Genomic DNA, 21,556 nt, shown 5'->3' with positions numbered 1-21,556 from the left:
ATTCTAGGGAAATTTATAGTGACAAAAGTGGTTAGAGAATGTATATTATATTTGATTATTGACAAAGAAGATAGTCTATGTACCTTATGTAAAAAAGGTAATCCGTGTTTGAAAAAGCAACTTTAAACAGAACCCCTATTTTTCACCTTTTAAACGTAAACATTTTACAACCTACAATTGTCCTTCAGTGATAAGTATGGAAAGCAGTAGGCGGTTCAGCTTTGAAGTGGTGATAGTTTTAAAACAACAGGCTGGGGGCGCCTGGGTGGCTCAGTGGGACTTTGGCTCAGGTACTGATCTCGTGGTTTGTGAGTTCAAGCTCCACATCAGGCTCTATGCTGTCAGCTCGGAACCTGGAGCCTGCTTTGGATTCTGTGTCTCCCTCTCTCTCTGTCCCTTCCCCGCTCTCACTCTGTCTCCCTCTGTCTCAAAAATAAAGATTAAAGAAAAAAAATTAAAACCCAATACACTGTAAGAGCTGGGGAGGGGAGTCCCATTCAAGGGAATCTAGAGACCTATAGATGCTTGGAAACAGGAATAATTGACCTTTCAGTGAAATACCAATGACAAATTCCTAGCAGACCTATCTGTCAAAAATCTGTGATTGAGTTGTTGCTAACTTTTTTCTGAACCTATCAAAGCCTTGGAATTAACCTGTTTGTCAGGGCACAAACATGGTGCTTCTGTAGAGTTGTAAGGGACACAGGACTTGAGTTTTTACCACATAGAGGAAATGGAGAGAGTATGAGTATACAAAAGGGTGTCAGAGAAAAGTCAGGTGAAACATCTGGTATCTGGATATATGGTTAATCACTGCAAAAAATGAATGCTTATCTGTGTGATGGGCTTAGATTTTCTGTGACACCAAATTCTGTTATTTGAAAATATCCTCTAAAGTGGGTGTATCTCATTCTTTTTAAAGTGTATTATCAGTCACTCGATTTATGTATGCATTTGTGAAAGACAGGTTTGGATTGGCTAAGATGGTGCCCACTTGTTAAAAGGAATTTCACTCTACTGATTACAACTGCAAGTCACATACTTAGCATAACCTCAGACTCTCCATGGGGCTTCTTTTGAGGAACCTGGGTGCAGAGATCAAAGAAACTTTTTTTTTTTGACGTGCATCTACCACGCTTTCAAATCTACAGGCTGTTGAAGTAGAAGCACCGAGATTCATTGGCAGAGAGCCTTAAGATAGATTGATCTGTGTCGAGTACTAAATCTAGAATTTTAAGGGGTTTGAAAATTCCTTACACTGAAGAAATAATGGTAAATGCTGTGTGTTAAGAAAAGCCAGCACATCTATTCTGTTCTTTCGTAATGAAGTCATTGTCTTGCCTTGAGCCACTGATCGAGTGTTAAGTTTTATTTGCTTGTTTCATTACTGTAAATGACTGCATGAAATGATGGAGTTATTTCTGTAACTGAAAAGTGATTTTTCTTCTCTCAAACTGAAAACATTCCTATAAAAACATATTTCTAGTCAAAAAAATAATTAGAATGATAATATTACCCAGTTTTCAAGGTCAATAGCTGAGAGTTCTGCTTCAGTTTTTACAAAGTGACTGTGCTCTTCCGTTTGTACACCTGTTATGGAATGTTAGATAGACACCACACACAAAGACAATTAGAATAAAAGAACAATCTGTTGACTGTAAAAAACAGTCATGTTATCCAGAATGATTAGGGGTGAATTTATAGGAGGAAGAAAGTCTGTGAACTCATTCTTAGCCATTAGCAAGAATCTTGGTTCTTAAGTCTAGGTTTCCAGATGCCTTTTGGGAAGATTCCACAAAGAGAGCTTAATGGGGGAGAGGATTCCATATGCCATAGAACTACAACTGCTAATGATGGATGGAACCAGGCCATTGGTAAAATGGTATCCACGCGGCTGGAGTTCCGTGCTTTATCAGATAGTCTTTTTTAACAAAATATGTTGAAGCAACTACAGAGAAGAAATGTAATTCTACCCTCCCATTACTTTCAAAAAGAGACCGTATTTGAGTCATGACCATGTGACAGTCTCTGTTTTTAAGAAACATTTCTGATTGGATAATTTTTATTACAGGCTGGTGTCATCAATATTTTTTCAGTTACCTTTTATATTTCTTTACCTACCTTACTCAGAGTCAGTGTGAACAAAAATGACTTCAGATTTTCCCTCTGCCCTCTCCTCCCCAAAAAAGATAAACTGAAAAAGCTCAAAATACATCAAAAAGATCCAGGAGACTTAAATGTGGTGGGGCTTGAGGAGGTGGGTAAAAGATAGGGAGGTTGTCAATATTTGAGATGAGCTTATGTGACCAGTTGGCTTTCTTCATGTGGAGTTCTGTGCTCCCTTAAAACCAAGGCAAGAACCGAGAATTTTCTAGTATGAATCAGCCTTACCTACTGACTTAGGATAGAAAGAAACTAAAATCACGGGAGAAGAATATATTTTGTTGATTAACCAGAACAGTAGAGATTAGGAACATCGTGTTTGTTTGCTTTCGTTTATGGATTATCTTTCCCTTTGAGGGACTCTCTTCAGCCACAACTTTGGAATTAACCATTGTGAACAGGTTTATATTGGCAGGAACATGGGAACCTGTGACTTTGTTTTACTCGAGTGTGATTATTGGTAAGCTCATTACTTGGATAGCATCACTATAAACTCTCTGGATCTCCATTATCTGGCTCAAAGGTTTTGTGTTATGTATATCCAAGAGAAGAAATACAGCCTAGAAACAGAATTGGGCTCCTCTAAAACCTTCCCATGATTTTTAAATTAATGTTTATAGTTTGGTATATCCAGTCCCTCCTATTTCCTTCCGGTTATCCATCGGCTTGTGGGTCAATTTAACATTGGAAAGTAGATTGTATCAGGTTAGTTTCTAGTCATAACAAAACATACTCGTCTATGGTTTGAATAATTTATAGTAATTGTTATTAAACCTCAGCTGTGTGATTGCAGACTTTGAGCACTGCAAGGAATGTAAAATGCTGCTAGTCTAGTAATCTTCAACCAAGAAGCCTTATGGGTGGACTTCAAGGGCCAGGGAAGCCCCCTGGTATTCTGTGTAAAATTCCAGTCATATTTATTGTATCTATTTTTAGACTAAGAGAGTTTGTGGCTTTTGTCAAGTTTTCAAGTTGGGTACTTGTCCCAGAAATGTTAAAGGACTAATCTTTTAATTTACTGGACGAAGAAACCTTACACCCTGAGATACTTGCCCACTGTAGCATAGCTGGCTGAATACAAAGCAGGATCTCCTAGTTGTACATCAACCATGTAGGTAGGTGGATGGTACACAGCAACAAGTACACAACTTATACAGGTCAGTGAGCCTTCTACCAAACAGCACCCAAATATTCTTGGACAGAAGTTGCACTGGTCTTTCTAAGATGGTGCATTTTTCTATTTTTCTCTCTTAGATCTCCCAATCTGTAGTTCAGTGAATGTAGTGCAGTCTAGAATCTGTTTATAGTACCACAGCTGCAGATCACCCACGTGTCTGATTTCCTGCTCTGAGTTTAGAATATAAACGAGGAGATTCTCTTTGCATCCATAACAAGTATATCCTGGTTACTAAAATAAATCCTGGTGACATCAATGAAGAATGTGAATAGCAAAGCAGCTAGCAGCAACAGATTCCTTGATGGCACCCCCACTATATATAAGGTGTTTGGTGTTTTTTTTTCTTTTTTTTTTTTTAACCTCCTCTTCTGACTTTGGGTATTCTTGTCAGTATTTAAATGCCAGTCAGTCATCACATAGCTAATGTGAGGTTGTTTTCCCCAGAATCATACTTCAATTTTGGTTAACTTAAGAAAATATAAAGAAAAACGATTTTCTGGATTATGCTTTTCAAAACAAAAATAGGTTAGATGGGGGAAGGAAAATCCTCTGTTCAACAAAGCAGAATTCTACTTGCAAAAGTGCCAGGGACTCTACATTTGAAAAAAAAAAAATTTCCCTTAATATCTACCTATTGTCTCCACACTGAGGCTAGATATGGTTCCAGTTCCTCTTTTGCTTTAGTAAATTAGTACTAATAGTGTTAGTTGGAGAGGTAGTAGTAATTCTTTAGAGCAAGAGGAGGTTCTGGTTTTTAAATTTTTCTGGTCGAGGTTGTTTCCTGAAATAATTGTTCAAGGAATCTGTCTTTCCTGCCTTACCTGCTATTCATATTATGGCCATAAGGGAAGTTCAGACCTAACTTAACAAAGAAGGTTATATCTTCTTTACAGGTAAGGTTTGGGGGAAGATTGAAAATATTGAAATTTTATATTTATTTTAATTTAAATATTTAAATTTAAATTTTTAAATATTCAAAATATTCAAATCCAGCATCTTAAAAAAAAAGTTGCTGCCACACAGTTGAAGTTGTCTCTTGAAGTATGGAGCAGCTTAACATTGGTAGTAATAAAGCAAAAGCTTGTTGGAGTGGAGAGAATCGTAATGGTGACCACAGTGATACTTTGCACTGGGTGGTGCTGATGGTTGTCTTTGTGGCCAGCCATTCGCTTTGGCTTCATACCATTTTCTTGCAGAACTAGCATATTTACTGTCCCTCAGAGTGCGGACTTCCACCACACCAGCTAAGTGGGCTGCTGGCCACACGACCAGCCCCCCAGCCGCAGCTGATTGGGTTAGGATGGGCCCTCGACCTAAGGAGAGCGATCAGATTCTCTCTTGTGCAACATTGGGATTCAGTATTTCTAGGCCGACCTTTACTGGCATCTAAATGAGAAGCCCTGAGGGCTCCCTGGGCAACCATCATTCACCACATGTATGGAGAAGCCACAGAGTGGGAAAACCAGGTGCAAAGAGACAAGTGGAGGTGAAGGTCTATGGGGTATAATTACAATCGACGACAAAAGATGACTTTCTTCCTGGTTCTAGTCCCTCAGGTTTGGTAGTACTTTCTGCCCTCAAATTTCTTGAGATACCCTTTTCTCCATCCAGCTGATTTCTTTTCTTTTTTTTTTTTTAATTTTTTAATGTTTATTTATTTTTGAGAGAGAGAGAGAGCTGGGGAGGGGCAGAGAGAGAGGGAAACACAGAATCCAAAGCAGGCTCCACACTCTGAGCTGTCAGCACTGAGCCCGATGCGGTGCTCGAACCCACAAACTGTGAGATCGTGACCTGAGCCAAAGTCGGATGCTTAACTGACTGAGCCACCCAGGCTCCTTCCAGCTGATTTCTTTCTACCTAGTGCGGGTGAAATCCTGCTACCTGCAACCGAATCCTCTCTGATCAAGACAACTTTACTTTTATTTCATCTGATCATATCAACAGGTCCCTCTGGCAGAGTGAGGAAATTGACATATTCAGAGGCTTACAGCTGAGAAATAGAGGGGTTATAAGCAAAAATGATCTCTGGAGTCCAGTGCCTTGACCCCACCCCCAGTCTGTCTGTAGTGCTATGGAGCATCTCCCTGTTCTGAACAGGAAATTATACCAGATGACTCCTGAGGTCCTATCACTCCAGCTCTCTTTTGCTGCTAGTCCATGACTCACTTAAGATTCTTTTGCTTTATAAAAATCTTATGAGTATCCCTTCAGCATTATAAATAGGTGACTTCACAGACCCTCAAGTATGAACCATTTTTGAAGATGCCCCTTTGCTAGTGGGTGAGCTTAGTGTTGACATGAGTGAGTTTTCTAGTATTTTATTTTGTTATGTGTTTACCTTGCGTTCATTTCTAGTCTTTGGGTAGGCAGACAGGGTTGGTGTACTGGAAGTGTATTTTTAGTCTGACATTAAAAAATGTATCATAGACACCAACACAGGAAGCAGTTTTTAGGTGAGTCAGTGTATAAATAACCTCAAAGAGTTTTCATAAAAGGAAGGTTGATCTTTTAATTCAACAGTCCGGCTTCTGAGTCCCTCTTCCCAACTTCCTTCATTCATTGAGTGGTCATTTATTGGGCTTCTACTACGTGCTGGCATTTTTTGGACTTAGGATTTAAGATACAAAGTTAAGTCCTTATCCTTTATACTACAGTTTCAAAAAACCTCATGGCCCTTCTTTGTTACTTCTCTCTATCCTGCAAGACTGAATTTTGAAGGCAGGGACTGTATCTTGTTCATCTTTTTGTCTCCATACTTAGCATAGCCCCAGGCTGTGTAAATACTCAAGATGTACTCAAAATAACTAATTAGGAGCTCAGTCTAGTGCAGAGAGAAAGAAATTAAAAATTACACCAATGTGTTAAATGCTAAGTGCCTAGAGTATTCCATAAACAAAGAAGGGGAAATGATTAACTTAACTGAGAAGGTAATTTTTTAACCAAGTCCTGAAGGGTAGAATCTTCAAGGAGATGTTGAAATTTGTGACTAATATATGATGGCAAAGAAACAGTCCAAGAGTAGCTGAATTTTGTTCTAGGAAACCAGAGTGTTTGGGCTAAATTCTTGACCTGACACTTGTAAGTTTTGTGACACCTTTGATAAGTTAATGAACTTCCTTGTACTTCATTTTCTTCATCTATAAAATAGAGGTGTGTAATTGTAGTGCCACCCTTATAAGATTGTTTTAAGGATGAAACTAGCATAATACGCAGCTCTTACATAGTAAGTGCTTGGTACATGGTCAATGCTCAGTAAAGTTGAGTTCTTGGACTCAAGCAGAAAGGAGTGTGAGTTCTGGAGAGAACGTAGAAGTCCAGAAAGGAAGATAGCAGGGCTGAGTGTGCAATACAAGGACCTGGGTGGTTGCTGGCAATAGGCCTTTCATTACTACAGGGCAGTGGTTCTTAACTTTGGATCAAGGACCTTGACCTTCAGAGAAAAATGTGCATAAGTCCCATTGAGACATCTTGTATTCATGTTTCAACTGAACCCCCAGAGGTTATCCATGAATCTTTAGGTAAGAGCTCCAACTTCATGATATTGGTGGACCCCATGAGTTTCAAATTACATGTTGATCAGTACTTAAGCAATCGGAGAACACCCTAAAATAGAAGATGTGGGAAATTTTCAGCATCCTTAGGAGAATATGCCCACGAGGCATGGTATAATTACATTTGACTGTAAACGTGTGTTAACATATAAATTAAAATGTTTTGGAATAGGATAATAATTTAAGATGAGAGTAGAAGTGTATGGGACACAACCTCTCAAAGCTCTGCAGACTGAAACTATGGCAGTGACTTCTCCAGGGTCACCTCGTTAATAGGTGAGGAAGTCAGGGCCAAGATCCCTATTTTCCCACCATGAAATGCTGTGAAAGAACATGTATGTGAAGGACAGAGAGCCCATTTGTTAGCCTGGAGAAGAATTCATATTGGAGAGAAAAGATAAGCTCCTAAAAGACTGAGGGGGCAGTTAGTGAGTTGCATTGATGGCCAGGCAAAGAAATTTGGAGTTTGATCCTTAAGAAAAGGAATTTAAAATCACGTATCCAGTGCTGAAATAAAATGTGGAATTCAGGATTTGAGATTCGTAGCTTGTTCTTTGTATTATGCAGCAGCTGGAAATCGCATTTCTTTTTTTTTTTTTTTTCCATTTGGACTTCTCACACGGTGGTATTCCCGACGGGAGGGCATCTGTGAACTTTTTAATGGGAGAAGTCGTAAAGCTGGGTTAGGGCTGCTCGCTCGAGGCTGGCTGCCTTCGGAGGCAGGTAAAATCTGACTCCCCTTTTGCTTTTCAGCTACAGACACAGCCATCGCTGCCACCACCAGCTGAGTGACTCGGAATCTAGGGGTTGCCAGTAATTGTGGGTTTAAGTCACAGAGGAAAAAGATAAGAGAAGAGCAAGGCTGGTTTTTCCACAATTAAATGTTGCCTCTCGGGCTTCTCTGACGGCAGGAATCCAAGAGGTCAGGAACCACCAGCCATATTATTTTTCTCCCTGGCTGCCTGCCTTCATTTGTATCCCCTCCTCATTCATGGGAACGAAGAAAAGGTGGGTTGGAAATAAAAAGCTTGTTCTAGCCTACTTTTTCCTTTACGAAACTTGTCAGAAACAAAGCTTTCCCGTGAAACAGACGGAATCCCTTCTGCTAGCTGGCTAGTCCTGCTGGCAGCAAAAAGATATTTTGGGGTGAGGGGAGACAAACACTGTTGAAATGTACTATTGTCCTTTTATAGTTATGATGGTTGTTTCTCAAGTACTGCCGTGTACTCTGGGATTTTTGTATTTGCTACTGTTTAACTCTTACATTCGTCAGACTGGAGTTTTTATCCCTTGTCACTCTAACGCCTTTACAAGTGGCCTGAGGGCAGGGATTGTTTTATTGTTCTTTGTTTTTGCCACAATGCCGCAAGTGCAGAATGCAGCTCAGCAGCTGGTGGTGTGTTAGATTTCTACATTCGTGAAATGTTAGAACTAGATGGACCTTAGTTTGATCCACCTTCAGTAATTAATGAAAGAATACGATGCATAAAATACTCAAATGGTACAGCTATTAAGTGGCTTTACCTAGACCAAGAAACAGGGCTCCTAACTCAACTGATCTGTGACATAATGGCAAACAACTTGAGCTGTGGAGTCAGGCACACTTGAGTTCATAGTTTGCCTCTCTCCCGCTCTAGCAGTATGATCACAGGCCTCATTTTCCTCGTGTTGAGACAGCAGATAATCAATCATCTGTGTCAGGCTGGCATGTATGTGTCTGAAAATGTTTACACATCTGAATATGTCTGCATGGAGTAGGCACTCAAAAGTTGGAGCTTTTAAAAATCGTTGTTTTATTTCTTTTGAAAATACGATACCTTCTTGGGGCACCTGAGTGGCCTCAGTCAGTTAAGCCTCTGACTTCAGCTGAGGTCATGATCTTGCACTCTGTGAGTTCGGGCCCCATGTCGGGCTCTGTGCTGACAGCTCAGAGCCTGGAGCTTGCTTCGGATTCTGTGTCTCCTTCTCTCTCTGCCCCTCTGCCTCTCATGCTCTGTCTCTGTCTCTCTCTCTCTCTCTCTCTCTCTCTCAAAAATAAATAAACATTAAAAAATTAAAAAGAATACAATACCTTCTTTATGCAAAAACTCCCATTTCTATGGTCTCTTCAATATCAGAAAATATAGCCTAGTTCCTCTTGATGAGAACTTAGGAGAGAGAGCAGGTTAATATAGGGCTCTTAGGTGCACCCTGGAATGGACTAGAAATGAAAATTGTTGCCCCCCCCCCACACACACACACAGGAAATAAGGGTCACCCCTCTGTGCAAAGGACTTTGGTGGTTTGTTCAGGAGTTAGTAAAGGAGTGCCTGCCTGCTGAGCAAAGAACCTAGAGGTTGGGGTAGTGAGGGAACAACTCAGCAGGCCCGGCTTGCCTCAGAGGTGATAGGAACATAAATGAGTATAAGTGATGTGATGAGAGGCAGGGAGGCCACGGGCTGCCCAGACTTTGTGTTGTAGAGGCAAAGGGGATGCCAACAACACCTGAAGGGCAAGAGAAGTTATTTCAAAGGAGAGACTGAGGGAGATGGCAGGAGCGAAAGAGAAGAAAAAGGAGCATGTTCCTGCAGGTGTCTTATATTGAGGGAGGGGCAGTGGAGGTTTTCTGGGGCTCAACCAAGGGTTGTTTTGATTTTGCTTCCTTCTTTCTCTTTCTCGCTCCCTGTCACGGACACATCACCTTCTCCCCCCCCCCCCCCCCCCCCCCTTTGTGCTGTAAGGAGTCTGTCCATCTTCTGGAAGGCTGGGTGGCAGGCAGCCCAATATCATCTCATTGCTGTTTGGAGCCTGAGTCTGGGGAAGGCCCTTGCTGATTGATCAAGGGTAGGCCCTCATCTGCAAATAGAGCCCCAAATCCTGAATTCCCCACACAAATCCTCTGTGTGAAGAACACTGGCCTGAATCCAGCAATAACACAGCTGTTGAAACAGCTTAGTCACCAGGGCAATGGAGGCAGTGCGGCAGGGGAATGCTGGGGTACAGTGCTCAGACATTTAGCTGGCTGGGAGCCCCCCTGAGAGCCAGTGCTGCAGAGAATCTGCTTCCCGCCCACAGGCATTCCCTTGTTTCTTTGAAGCACAACCATAATCCCCTCCCTGGGGAGGCCAGAATGAGGAGAGAAACTAAAACATTTTAGGACCCAGAAGAGGAAAAGAAACGGTCACTCCTTTTAGACACCTGGTTTTTCCCTCTTAACGATCCTTGTTAATTTCTTGGATAACTTTTTTTTTCTCTGCCCCAGGCTAGGCAGTATGATTTAGATGTGGTGGTAGGAGTGGGGAATGTGTTCATTTATCTTATCCAGAAAATGTAGTGACTTACTCAGCTTGTGGGTGTCCAGGTGATGCATGGAGAAGTTAAGAGGGCAAGTCTTGGCCCTTCTGCCTGATCTTGCTTGGATTCCTGTAGCAGCTTTGTCTGCCAGAGCTCTTGTCTGAAGGACTCTAGGCAGATCTGGGCAAAATACTTAGCTGATTTCATCAGGATTTGGGGAGGACTAATAAACTGCCACCAAGTGACCCCATTCCTCTTCCAGCTCTTTGAAGAGCTGACCTTTGTGTTTTCTCTTTATCCTGGACTACTTCTGCCCTGTTTGTTTTGGAAGTTGTTAAGTTAAATTAGCCATCCCTTTCCTTTCCTGGTTACTGTATGAGAATGCAGCTGTCAGTCTGTGAACTCTGCCATCTATTTTTAGATTCAGTGTGAATGAAGCTCTCTTCTCTAATTGCTTTCGGAGAGAAGGGGTGGGGGCGAGAGGAAGAGGCAGGTAGATTTCTGTAACCATCAAATCAGCTATTCTAAATGCTGTGTACGTTGACAGTGTCCTGGGGAGAAAGCAAAGAAGCCCACTGTGTGTTTTGCTCCCTTGGCTGTCAAGTTTGTTTTCTCTCCGCATTTATGTTGATTATGGTCAAATGGGAAAGAGCTATTGCCATGTTTGCTTTCCAGTGTTTTAACACTTGCCAGCTTGAATGGTTCTGATTTCTCAAGCATTCTTAGGCAAAGATCGGTTCATTGTTGAATTCAGATTACTTGGAAAACAGGGATGGTTCTTCTGGTGATAGTTTCTACGAGATTAGGTAATCTTAAGTATGCTGAGAACTGTGTCAGTGCAGTGGGCCTGAGTTTTCTCTAGATCTCTCTATGCTAATGTCCCCACCATCTCACACAGCTGCGGGGCCTCTTTGCGTAAACATCTTTCAAAACAAAATGCTACAGCATTCAGAGCAAGCTTTTTCCCTTTGTCATCAGACCCTTCCTGCTCGCCCGCCTTGCCCATTCTCTCCACTCCCATTCTCTGCCATATTGAACTAGTTGATTTCTCAATTTCTCTGACTCCATGATATTGTTTATGCTTCCATGGCTTTTTATTCATGCAGTTCCCTCTGCCTGTAAATCTTTCTCTTCATTACCTAATGAACTCTTACTCATCCTGTAAGTTACAGTTAAACATCACCTCTTATGGATGAGGTGATCCGGAAGATTACGTATTCTGTGCTATATTCTTTGACCCCCTAGCCAGCACTCTTGACATCTTTGTACTGATGGTATACTTTATATTCTAATGTAGTACTAACCACATGTGATTATACTTATTTGTGTTTATGCCTGGCTTCCCAACGCTACTGTAAACAATTAAGAGCAAACTTCACATTTTATGTCCTTTTTTTTTTTTTTATCCCCCACTATTGTGCATGGAAACTAGCAGGTGCTTAAAAATATTTGGTGGAAGGAAAAAATGAATTGGATGGAATGGTCTACCTAGCATTAGGGGTTTCAGAGGTATATTGATTCCCTCTTGGCAGCACCGGGTATTATGGGTTCTCAGTTCCTCATGAACTTCCTTCCAACTTGGCAAAGGAGGCTTGAGTAGATTACCAAAGACATGACATGTCTTTGGTCAGTGAGTGCTGTACTTCAGTGAGTGCTGTACAGGTTTTCTTCTCTGGAATCTCTTGCAAGTAATCCCACCTATTCCCTTATCCCTACACACTTGGGATATAGACCTCAAAGGCCAACCCTTTTATTGCTTTGCTAATCGTTAAACTCAGAGAAATTCTTTGGTTTCTAGCCCCTGAGGTTACATCTTGTTTCCTCCTTTGCCCCCACTAGCCCTCTCAGGCAGAATATTTATGCAGCTCCATATTATAATTTAGACAGACATGGGGAAAGGAGACACTACCTCCCTCAGGATGACTTCCCTTAAAAGCTCTCCTTTCACCCTGGGGAACAGGTACATTGTTCTTCAGTGGGACCGTTGGGCCAACTTTGAGGAACATCTTTCTGAGGGGTGTGTGTGTGTGTGTATGGGTACATGTATGCATATGTGTGGGAGTAGGAAAAGGGCAGCAGGCCCTGGGGAAAGAATGAATGCCGCCAAAACAGAGCAAACTATAGACCACACATGTGGGGTATAGAAGTGGTGGAGTAACAGAAGAAATTTTGGGTCATAGAAGTATTTGGAGAAAGAAGGGTGGTGTTAATTTGGCAGATACTTAATGAATGTCTATTCTGTAAAGACCTGGGCGGTAAGAGTGGTGAAAGAAACTGAGGTAGTCCCTGGCTTTCGGGAACTTCTCCGTCTTCGTGGGAGGTGGGTAGGGAGAGAAACGGTCAGGTAGTTGGACTGTAGGAGGGTAAGTGTTACAGTGATGGATGCACAGGGTGCGAGGGTCACTTCATCAAGTTTTAGTGAGTGAGGGAAGGCAGGATTAAGTCTATCAAATTTTAGAAGACGAACAGGAGTCTGGCATGAGTGGGGATGCAGAGTGCTATCCTCAGCTCAGAATAAAAGGAACCTTTTTCTAATTCATCCGCTCAGAGGCGACACCTTTTTAAAATTTGGGGTGCTGGCAGGGACCTTGAGTACAGTCAGTGTAGTTAACCTTGAATAGCAGCTAGCATTTACTGAGTGTTCGCTGTATGCCAGGACCGTGCTCAGCAATTCATGTGCATTATCTCATTTAATCGTCCCAACTGTAGGAGATGGGCATTACCGCTGTCCTCATCTGTAGATAGAAGAGTTGGGTGACTTGCCCATCATTGCATAGGCACCAAGTGGTCTAGGTGGGCTACAATTCCAGGCTGTCACCCATATTCCAAGGCTGGAGGCGGAGTGGCGGGCTACACTCAAGGTGACCTGCCACCTGGGTGACAGGAGTAGGGAAGAACTCCTAAAATATGAACCTAGAATACCAACCAGGGGCCAGAAATTAGCCTTTTATGCCATTCAGGGAGTTCCAGATCTTATTTTACTTATTTTATTTTTAGTTTTAAATGTTTATTTATTTGAGAGAGAGAGGACTCACAAGCAGGGGAGGGACGGAGAAAGGGAGACAGGGGATCCAAAGCAGGCTGTGCACTGTCAGCCGAGAGCCTGATGTGGGGCTCGAACTCACAAACCATGAAATCATGACCTGAACTGAAGTCAGACACTTAACTGACTGAGCCACCAGGGTGCCCCAAGGAGTTTCAACTTTTAAACATTTTAAGGAGGACCATGTAAAGGCATTGAAAGTATTTCAGAAGTCATCTCCCTGGCTGTAGTGTGGAGAACAGACAGGAATGGGGCATGTGATTGAGTTATTTAGGCCCGAGAGCATGGTGGCCTTGAGCAAGAGGAGTGACTGTGAGGAGAGAGAGGGGAATAAATCTGCAAGACTTGATGAGCAGATTGTGTACCAGCTTTGGTTGTTTGGCTTTCTGAACCGTGGAAGTAGAGACCTCCAGTGGGAAGTGAGCCTGCAGGTTTGAAACTCCGGAGGGAAATCTGAACTTGAGAGGGGCTGGTGACACACCTCTCAGGGCAAGTGAAGTGAGTGAGAAGAGAGCCCCTCTACAACCTGGCGAACACCAATGGATGTAGTTTTACTACATCCCTGGTACTTCAGACTCATTCGTTTATGAAACAGTTATATCCCCAGCTCCTTTTCCAAATGTATAGCCTTTAAGCAGTACAGTAGGGATAAGTGGATGTTTTCTGAGTTGTCACTTTGCAAAAGGCCCGATGGGAGGAACGTTTCCCCCATTGCATATTTCAGACTGCTTACTTCAACTAGGAGACGGTGCTTCGCATTACAGCAAGGGATCATTTTGACAATGCTTAGCAAAATGTCTTCTTACACGCGGAAAATATTTCCCCAGAATGCAAATGCTTGACGTGATGGAGAAAAACGACAGAGGTAATGTGAACTAAACTGTTAGGCTGGTTTGCGAAATAATTGTACTCATTCATTTTTATAACTGTGCACACCCAGGCCTGTAGGGCATCTTAAGAAAACAGCCAGGGCCAAATTTATAATTAGCTGAGTCCATTTTTGCCTGGCTTAACCATGGATGTAGGACAGGGTTGGTTTTGTTATTTCCTTAATTGAAAGCGTCAAGAAAATACAAGCCAGGTCAGAGAGTTTTTGATTGGGGAAGGAACGCTGGCATAAATAACCCCAGATTATATGTCTGCTGGAGGCTGGGAGGAGGCTGGTCTGTGCGGCCTCCTTCTGAGGTTACCCAAACAAGCCCTGGTGACTGGCAGCTCTCCTATGGAATGTGGGAGTGCATGTGAGCATTTTGAAATTTCTTTAATTTCTTCCCAGGGCAAAGGCCCAGGAAAACCAAGGTTTCTCAGGGAACCTAAAAGCTTCTGACAACCATAACATAATTCTTTATTTCCTCTTAATGTAACTTGCCCTCCCCTTTCTCCCCTTTATTTCCCGGTAACTGGTCAACCCAACCATCCTAAACCAGGGTGGAAGGGGAACTAGTATTTTTAAGTACTTGTGTACCAAATGGTCCTGTCAACAGCCTAGGGAAGTAGGTCCCATGATTTCTATTTTGCATGTGCAAACTGAGACTCATTCAAGGTCACTCATCCAGAAAGACGTAAAGATAGAATTCCGAAACAGATCTCTTTGGCCCACAAGCTCTACTATCTTGACTGGAAAATGCCCATTTCAAGAAGTCTAAATGAGAAGCATCCTGATCACTTCCTCAATGAATTTTCATCTTTTATTGCTTCACCCCACCGGGATCCATTCTTAATGTTAAACAGCTGCCCTAGATATTCTGTGGTGCTCAGATTCTTCCTGTTTGTCTCCCCAACCATTTCTTGCTTTATGCAAAGGACTTGCTCTCCTCTCTGGCTTTCTTCTTGTCTTTGGAAAACTGATTGGCAAATGCTTTTCTCATGAAGGGCAGGGCAGGGCAGTTTAACTGAGAAGGTAACATGATTCCTAAGGATATGATTGGTCAATGCTTCCCAATATGGAAAGGCATAGATCTTTCCACCTGCAGTAATACTCTACAGTCTGTCTGCACCTACAGAACCATGGAGTGCAGATTTCCTCATGTCAGAGCACCACCCCCGTAACAGGATGAAAATAGTAAATGTGAAGAACCACAGTGCCTTTCCACACCTCCTTTCCCAGTATTCCAAATGAATTTTCCACCCAACTAAAATGTGTCTCCAAAGCCATTTGAGAAATGTGAAGCTTGGACAGCCCACAGAATAGCAAAGCTGCTGGTTTGGTATAGGTGTGGAAAACCATGGGTTTCAAATCTACAAATGCCCTATATTGATACCTTACCACTTTTCCCCATGGAACAGGTATAACCAGTGTCCTCGTTTTATAGGGATCGTTCTCCAGGTGCCAGGGGTAGCCTTGGCCTTCCTGCCATTCTCCCAGGGAGTTCAAATTGGATTCTTCACTTTCATTATCTCTGGGGGTGTTGGGGGAAGGGGGGCAGTATTGCCCACGCAGTATCCCGGGAGTCATGAAACCGGTGTTTTATTACATGCAACGTAGTCATTAAAGCTGAACTTTATTTCTGAGTCCATTGGAGGCAGAAGAGAAAATGATTCAGGGGGCTGACTTCACAGCTTTGCTGGGTTTCTCTGGCCAGTGCTTTCCTGTTTCTGAGTTCTGTGTTCCAGGTTTGGATAGGGGTTCATAGTGGGAAGTTCGATGTTCCTGAGACCTGGTAATGATGTTGAATTAAAGGTAGGTATTAGATTTTCAGTTCCCTAGTAAAATGATAAAAACAGTAGCTAATCCTTAATTATTTCTGCAGTGTTCTAAGTATTTTTTTTCCCACGTGGTAACTAACTTAATGGTCACAAAATCCTAAGAGACAAGTCCTGTTCCAGCAGGGTTAGAAGCCTGAGCATATGTGCCAGGGGATGATATCACAAAGTCCAGTAAGGGAAGGTCAGAGGGTCACTTGAACCTGCCATTCTCCCTGTGGTTTCTGTTTTGTAAGTACACTATGAAAGACAGCCAAAAGGTATAGGACTGCAGTTCATGAAACTCTAGAAGCTTGATTCTGATGTTTCTAGAAGTGGGGCTTTTGGAGTCTTGACTTCTCTAGCTCGGGAATGATGACACCTGTCTCAGACAGCACAGGAAGTAAGTAATTGTGAGGATGAGGCAAAACATGTGATACAGTTTGTGAACAGTAAAAGAAAGTTTTAGAAAGAACTTCACTTGATGGTGGAACAGAAAGAAAAGAATGGTGGTGTGAAGGCAGTATGAAAAGTGTCACCTCCACAGTATCACCCAGATCACCTGATATTTCATTAGCTGAACTGCACAGAGAGTTTCATTTTGTTGTAGCTTCGTTTTTGTTTTTAGTGAATTAATTACAGACATTTAAAAATGGAGAGATGTTTCATAACAATTTGCATTTCTGCTTTGTCTTGAAAAAAGCAGAAGGTCTGGTGAGACCGACCTGTACTGCTTCATGATGGCTGTGGTCTGGAGCTACCGGCGTCCGCCTCCAACAGACGGGCTTAGTGCCACATCCAGACCCACCCTGTCCCTGATCTCCCATGTGGTTAGGGGCAGACTACAACATGAACTTAGCTGGCCCCAGGCTTCCAGCTCCATCGTGTCACGTCACATCACGTTCTTAGGGCATGTCACACTTCCCCAGTCAGGTTTCTGAAACGGCGCTGTGTAGCTCAGATGAGAGAATTCCAGACACGCTGCAAGCCATGCTCATGGCCTCCAAAGCACTACCTATTTCTCTCCCGTAGAAAGCTGCAAAGGCTGTTTGGTTAGAGTTGAGTAGCCCGTGTTACCGCAGTGTGCTTGATTCAGGTGTCAAGTTTCATTTTGTTTGTTTTTAAAGTAAGCTCTACGCTCAACTTGGGGCTTGAACTCTGGACCCTGAGATCAAGAGTTACACCGTCTGCCAACTGAGCCAGCCATGTGCCCCCTGTTAGGTTTCTTTTGAAGTCTGCTGTTTTCTACCAACAAAGGTACTTGAGGGTAGTGGGGTTTCGGGGTGACCCAGACCCAGGTTTAAGTCCCAACTCTGTCATTTACTAGCCATGTATTCTTGGGAAATTTCTAACCTCTTACGCACAGGATGGATGCCAGGCGTCAAGGAGAGGGTGTCTGCTTAGAGCCTGTGTTTTTGCTGAAGACTTACTTATTCATCTTTTGTGACTAGTTTGATGGGCTACTTTTAATACCAAGTAGTCAGTCTTCTCTAAGCAATGTAAAAAAAAGATAATTGTGTTTTAAGGCAATTTGAAAATGGTTGTCTCCCTCCCATTACCAACAACAGTATGATTTTAGGCAAATTACTTAATACCTGAGGACCTCAGCTAATTCACTAATCAAAAGGAAATATCTGTGCCCCACTTCATAGAGTTTGTTGGGAACATTAAATGATATCATTTAAATGAAAGCGCGGAAGTCATATGGGCTTAAATACGGAGTAATCAGACATGAAAGCAGTGTTTAAAATTTGTTTGCTTTTAACAGCGTACTTTAAAACAGTTTTTCCTTTAGGGATTCCCAACAGATGGGAATAACTCTTAAAGCTGGGAGAAGGCCAGGAGGTGAGTCTGTCTGGCCTTCCCTCTCCCTGAGGCACCTGTTCTGATGAAGCTCACCCCTAACATTTGGGCCCAAGGCAAGAGTGCCTAAGAAAGCATAGCTGTCATATGTCTAAATACCTAAAAGTGATAAATCAGGCCAACAAATTGTTAAGCCAAGTTAAGTTCTACTATCTGATTATAACATTTGCCTTCATAATGCACTGGAAAGCCAGGTTTGAATTTCGGATTCTTCCACTTCTTGGAATTCTGTGCCAAAATGGGACTGACCAAGAAGTTGTGGGCCCCTAAATGCCTTTTCTTTCCACCCCTGGCTCCATCCCCTACAGAAAAGGAGCTTTGAGTGTTATGTGTTTGGACACCCCAACCTCCTTGCTCCATCTCTGACTGTATCCTACAAAGAGTAGCCTTTGACCACTCCTGAGCCCAGGGGGTGAGCAAGTGGTTGTATAGTTCCCCTTAGGAGGCCAGATCTGGGGAAGTCCCCCCCACCAAGGCCATGGAGATAGGCTCAGAGCTATCAGGGTAGGGTATTCTGGGGTCCTGAGTTCTTGGAGCATATTCTAATTTTTTTTAACTTTTTAAATTTATTATTGAGAGACAGACAGAGACAGAGCATGAGTATGAGAGGGGCAGAGAGAGGGAGAGACATAGAATCTGAAGCAGGCTCCAGGCTCTGAGCCATCAGCACAAAGCCCAATGCGGGGCTCGAACCCATGGATCACGAGATCATGACCTGAGCTGAAGTCGGCTGTTTAACCGACTGAGCCACCCAGGAGCCCCAAGCATATTCTAAAAGTAGGGGTAAGGGGTTTAGGCCCTCGGTGGGCATGTCCCTTTCACTTGAGGGTTTCTCTTCCTGTGAGAAAGGGAATAGTTAGAAAGAGGGCCAGACAGTAGGGCCCTTTAAAATTTGGATCCCAAATTAAGGGCCCTTCCTGCCAATATCTAAGGCCAGTGCTACTCTGAACCCTGGGGCCCCAAGAAGCCCAGTATGTGGACTGATATCTTCTTTTACAGCTTTTCACATTTATACTCTTGAGTCCTGTGGTTCTGGAAGTGTTCTTTCAACACAATATAGCTGAAAGTCCCAATTTAGAAATGAAAGGATGTAGGGGCGCCTGGGTGGCCCAGCTGGCTAAGCGTCCGACTCTTGATTTCAGCTCAGGTCATGATCTCACAGTTCGTGGGTTCAAGCCCTGCATCAGGCTCTGCATTGTCAGTGTAGAGCCTACTTAGGATTCTGTCTCCCTCCCTCTCTGCCCCTCCTCCACTTGCTCGTGCTCTTTTTCAAAGTAAATAAATAAACTTTAGGAAAAAAAAAAAAGAAATGAAAAGGATGAAAAAGCTTGGTGTCTAATATGAGAGCTCTGGCCAGTTCATTCTGCTGACCACTGAGGCTGTCAAGCAAGGAGCAGCTGTGGCCAGCTTGAGCCCCAACCAAGAGGACATACAAACTCTGTAAGCATTTTTTCTGTCAAGCTGGGTATCGCATAGTTTCTTATGTAGAGACTTGTACTTCCCTGTTTTCAGCCCTGAGTCTCTGCACTGCGTGGTGTCTCCAAGTCCAGAGTTTCTCCTCAAACTGTGCAGAGACAGGCAGATATAGAAGACCTGGAGATCCAATGATTTTGTGTACAAACTTTGAGCCGGTTACCCTGTTGTCGGCAGCATGCCTCACCTGTCTTCTGCAACACTGGTGTTTTCAAATTTTGAGTTCCTTGGGGGGCTACTGGACATAATGGCTCACTTTCCCACAGTAGCCCTTCTGTTGCAGTTTAGGCTGTGCCCCTCTCTCTGGCTGTCAGGAAGCCCTATTTCATGTATCTTTCATTTTTTTTAAAGTTGCTGCAATCCCTGATCTGCTCGTGTCATTACCACTTTTTCCCCTTGTGATTTAATATCCTTTGAATTCCTTTACTGTGTTCTGTGGCATTTCAGGAGGGAGAGGAGGAAAATAGGAATGGCCAATTCACCATGTTTGAGAATTTAAATAGTACTAAGAAAGTAGCAGGGCACTGGTGTTCATTGAGGGTTTCATCTACGTCCAGATGGCCTCAGATCCCTCCTTTCTTGCATTCTTTCTTTCTCTTTCTGGATTTCAGAGAACTTGGGGTTCACATTGTCAGATTGGCTTCAGGTCACACTGGGCCAGTGGATGGAAAGCCCTAATTTTCCAAACAGCAGTTATCATCTGTTTCTAGAGCCTAGAATTGAACCCCATCTCATAATGCCAGTGAAAGCTGGTTCTCCAGTCATTTTGGAAATGTGATCTGCGTGGTTTTTTTCCCCCAATTAAGACTCTCCTGTTCTTGAACTTGCTCGGCACAGTTTAAGACAGACATAACGGATAGATGCAATTTTTATTCATCTCGTCTCCTTAGTGAGTTCTGTGGTGAGTTAAACCCATTTATGGTTCTTACTGATATGGAAGTACATGTGAATATTCATTTGCACAATGATGTGCTTATTATTATATTCTTATCTGTGCATATGTAAGTCTTTAATTTTGGAAAAATCCTTCATCTTTTACGTTAACTTTCCCCTCCATTTGCAGAAGGGGTTTTGAGTTTTTAAGAAATAAAAGATCCCATTTTTGAGAACTTCTTTGGGAGTAATTTTAAGAAAGATGCCTTGAGACTAGAGTGTGTTACAAAGGCAGCACAGAGCGTACTTAAATCATGTCTCTGAGCGGTGGTTATTTTTATCAGATAGGAGAGAAAACACAGGCAGATGAAGTATGGGTTTCAGGTACCTAAGGCACTTCTGTGGAAGAAGGACCTCACGTTCCATGTAACTCCTCTGGGCAGGCCTAGGACCTGTGTTGCAAGTCTCAGGAAGATAAGTGCTGATCATGAGTCACAATCTGACCACTTGAGCTGCTTCGCAGAGAGTTAGACCCCTGTCTCTGGAGGAGTTTACATGAAAGCTGTTTGACTCTTTGGCAGAGAGGTTAAGGAAGGGACCGAGCATCCAACTTCAACATTCACCCTATGACTTTTAAGTTTCAGATTTGGAGACTTGGATCTGGAGTTTGAGAGAAATGAATATATATTGTTTTGTCTTCGTTTCCATGGCAGAGCCTATGAGAATTTTTGAACTGTTTCCAAAATACCTTCCCAGATGCCATTTCTGAATTGTGCATCCTTTCTCTTGCAGGAGAAAATGCAGAAGTATCCATGGATGTGTCCCTGGCTTACCGTGATGATATGTTTGCTGAATGGACTGAAATGGCCCATGAGAGAGTGCCCCGGAAACTCAAATGTACCTTCACATCTCCCAAGGTAGGATGCCTTGGTGTCTAAGTTGATAGGGTTTTTATTTGGGTTCCAGGTATGTGGGAAGATTTACTTTACAGCTCACAGGTATGTTCCTTAGTATGAATGACCCACAGAGGTTAGTCGTCATCCTTTGTCTTAGTAGAGAAAAGGGCAATGTGGTGATTGTATGTCCCTGTTCAGGAAGAAGGAACAGAAGAAAGAATGTCTGTTTGAAGTGATGTGGTTGTTTCTCTGAAATCGCTCCATACAAATAAACCCTTGGTTCTTAAGCACTGAGAGTGTCTGAAGAATGTTTCTAAGTTATTTTGAGGTGTGAGAATCTGTTCATATTGGATCAATGCTTGTGTCTGCTTCTCTGATTCTTAGGCATTCCTTTGTTGCCAGAGTTAATGTGCAGGTACAAAGACTAAAAATCCCAGTGAATACCACATACAAAAAGAGGCCCTGAGGGAGGAAACCTAATTTCATTTGAGACCTGGGTCTTCTAACCCATTTTTAAGGCTCTCCCTTCTCTGGTTCATCCAGGAGGACTCTTTCAACCGCC

At 42.7% G+C, this 21,556-nt stretch overlaps 1 protein-coding gene across 3 annotated transcripts in view; it reads left to right on the top strand.

The window, feature by feature from the left end:
• The window catches only part of WLS (Wnt ligand secretion mediator), a 101,605-nt gene that overhangs the window by 47,749 nt on the left and 32,300 nt on the right, over positions 1–21,556 (top strand). For all 3 annotated transcript variants that reach the window (XM_045035998.1, XM_003990178.6, XR_006584378.1), the window contains exon 3: positions 20,891–21,015. In XM_045035998.1, coding sequence (XP_044891933.1) covers positions 20,891–21,015 — 125 coding nt within the window. The remainder of the gene's footprint in view (positions 1–20,890; positions 21,016–21,556) is intronic.

The sequence above is a fragment of the Felis catus genome, chromosome C1 (assembly GCF_018350175.1).
Source record: "Felis catus isolate Fca126 chromosome C1, F.catus_Fca126_mat1.0, whole genome shotgun sequence".
Taxonomy (NCBI): Eukaryota; Metazoa; Chordata; class Mammalia; order Carnivora; family Felidae; genus Felis; species Felis catus.
This window is presented reverse-complemented; position numbering and strand designations above follow the sequence as displayed.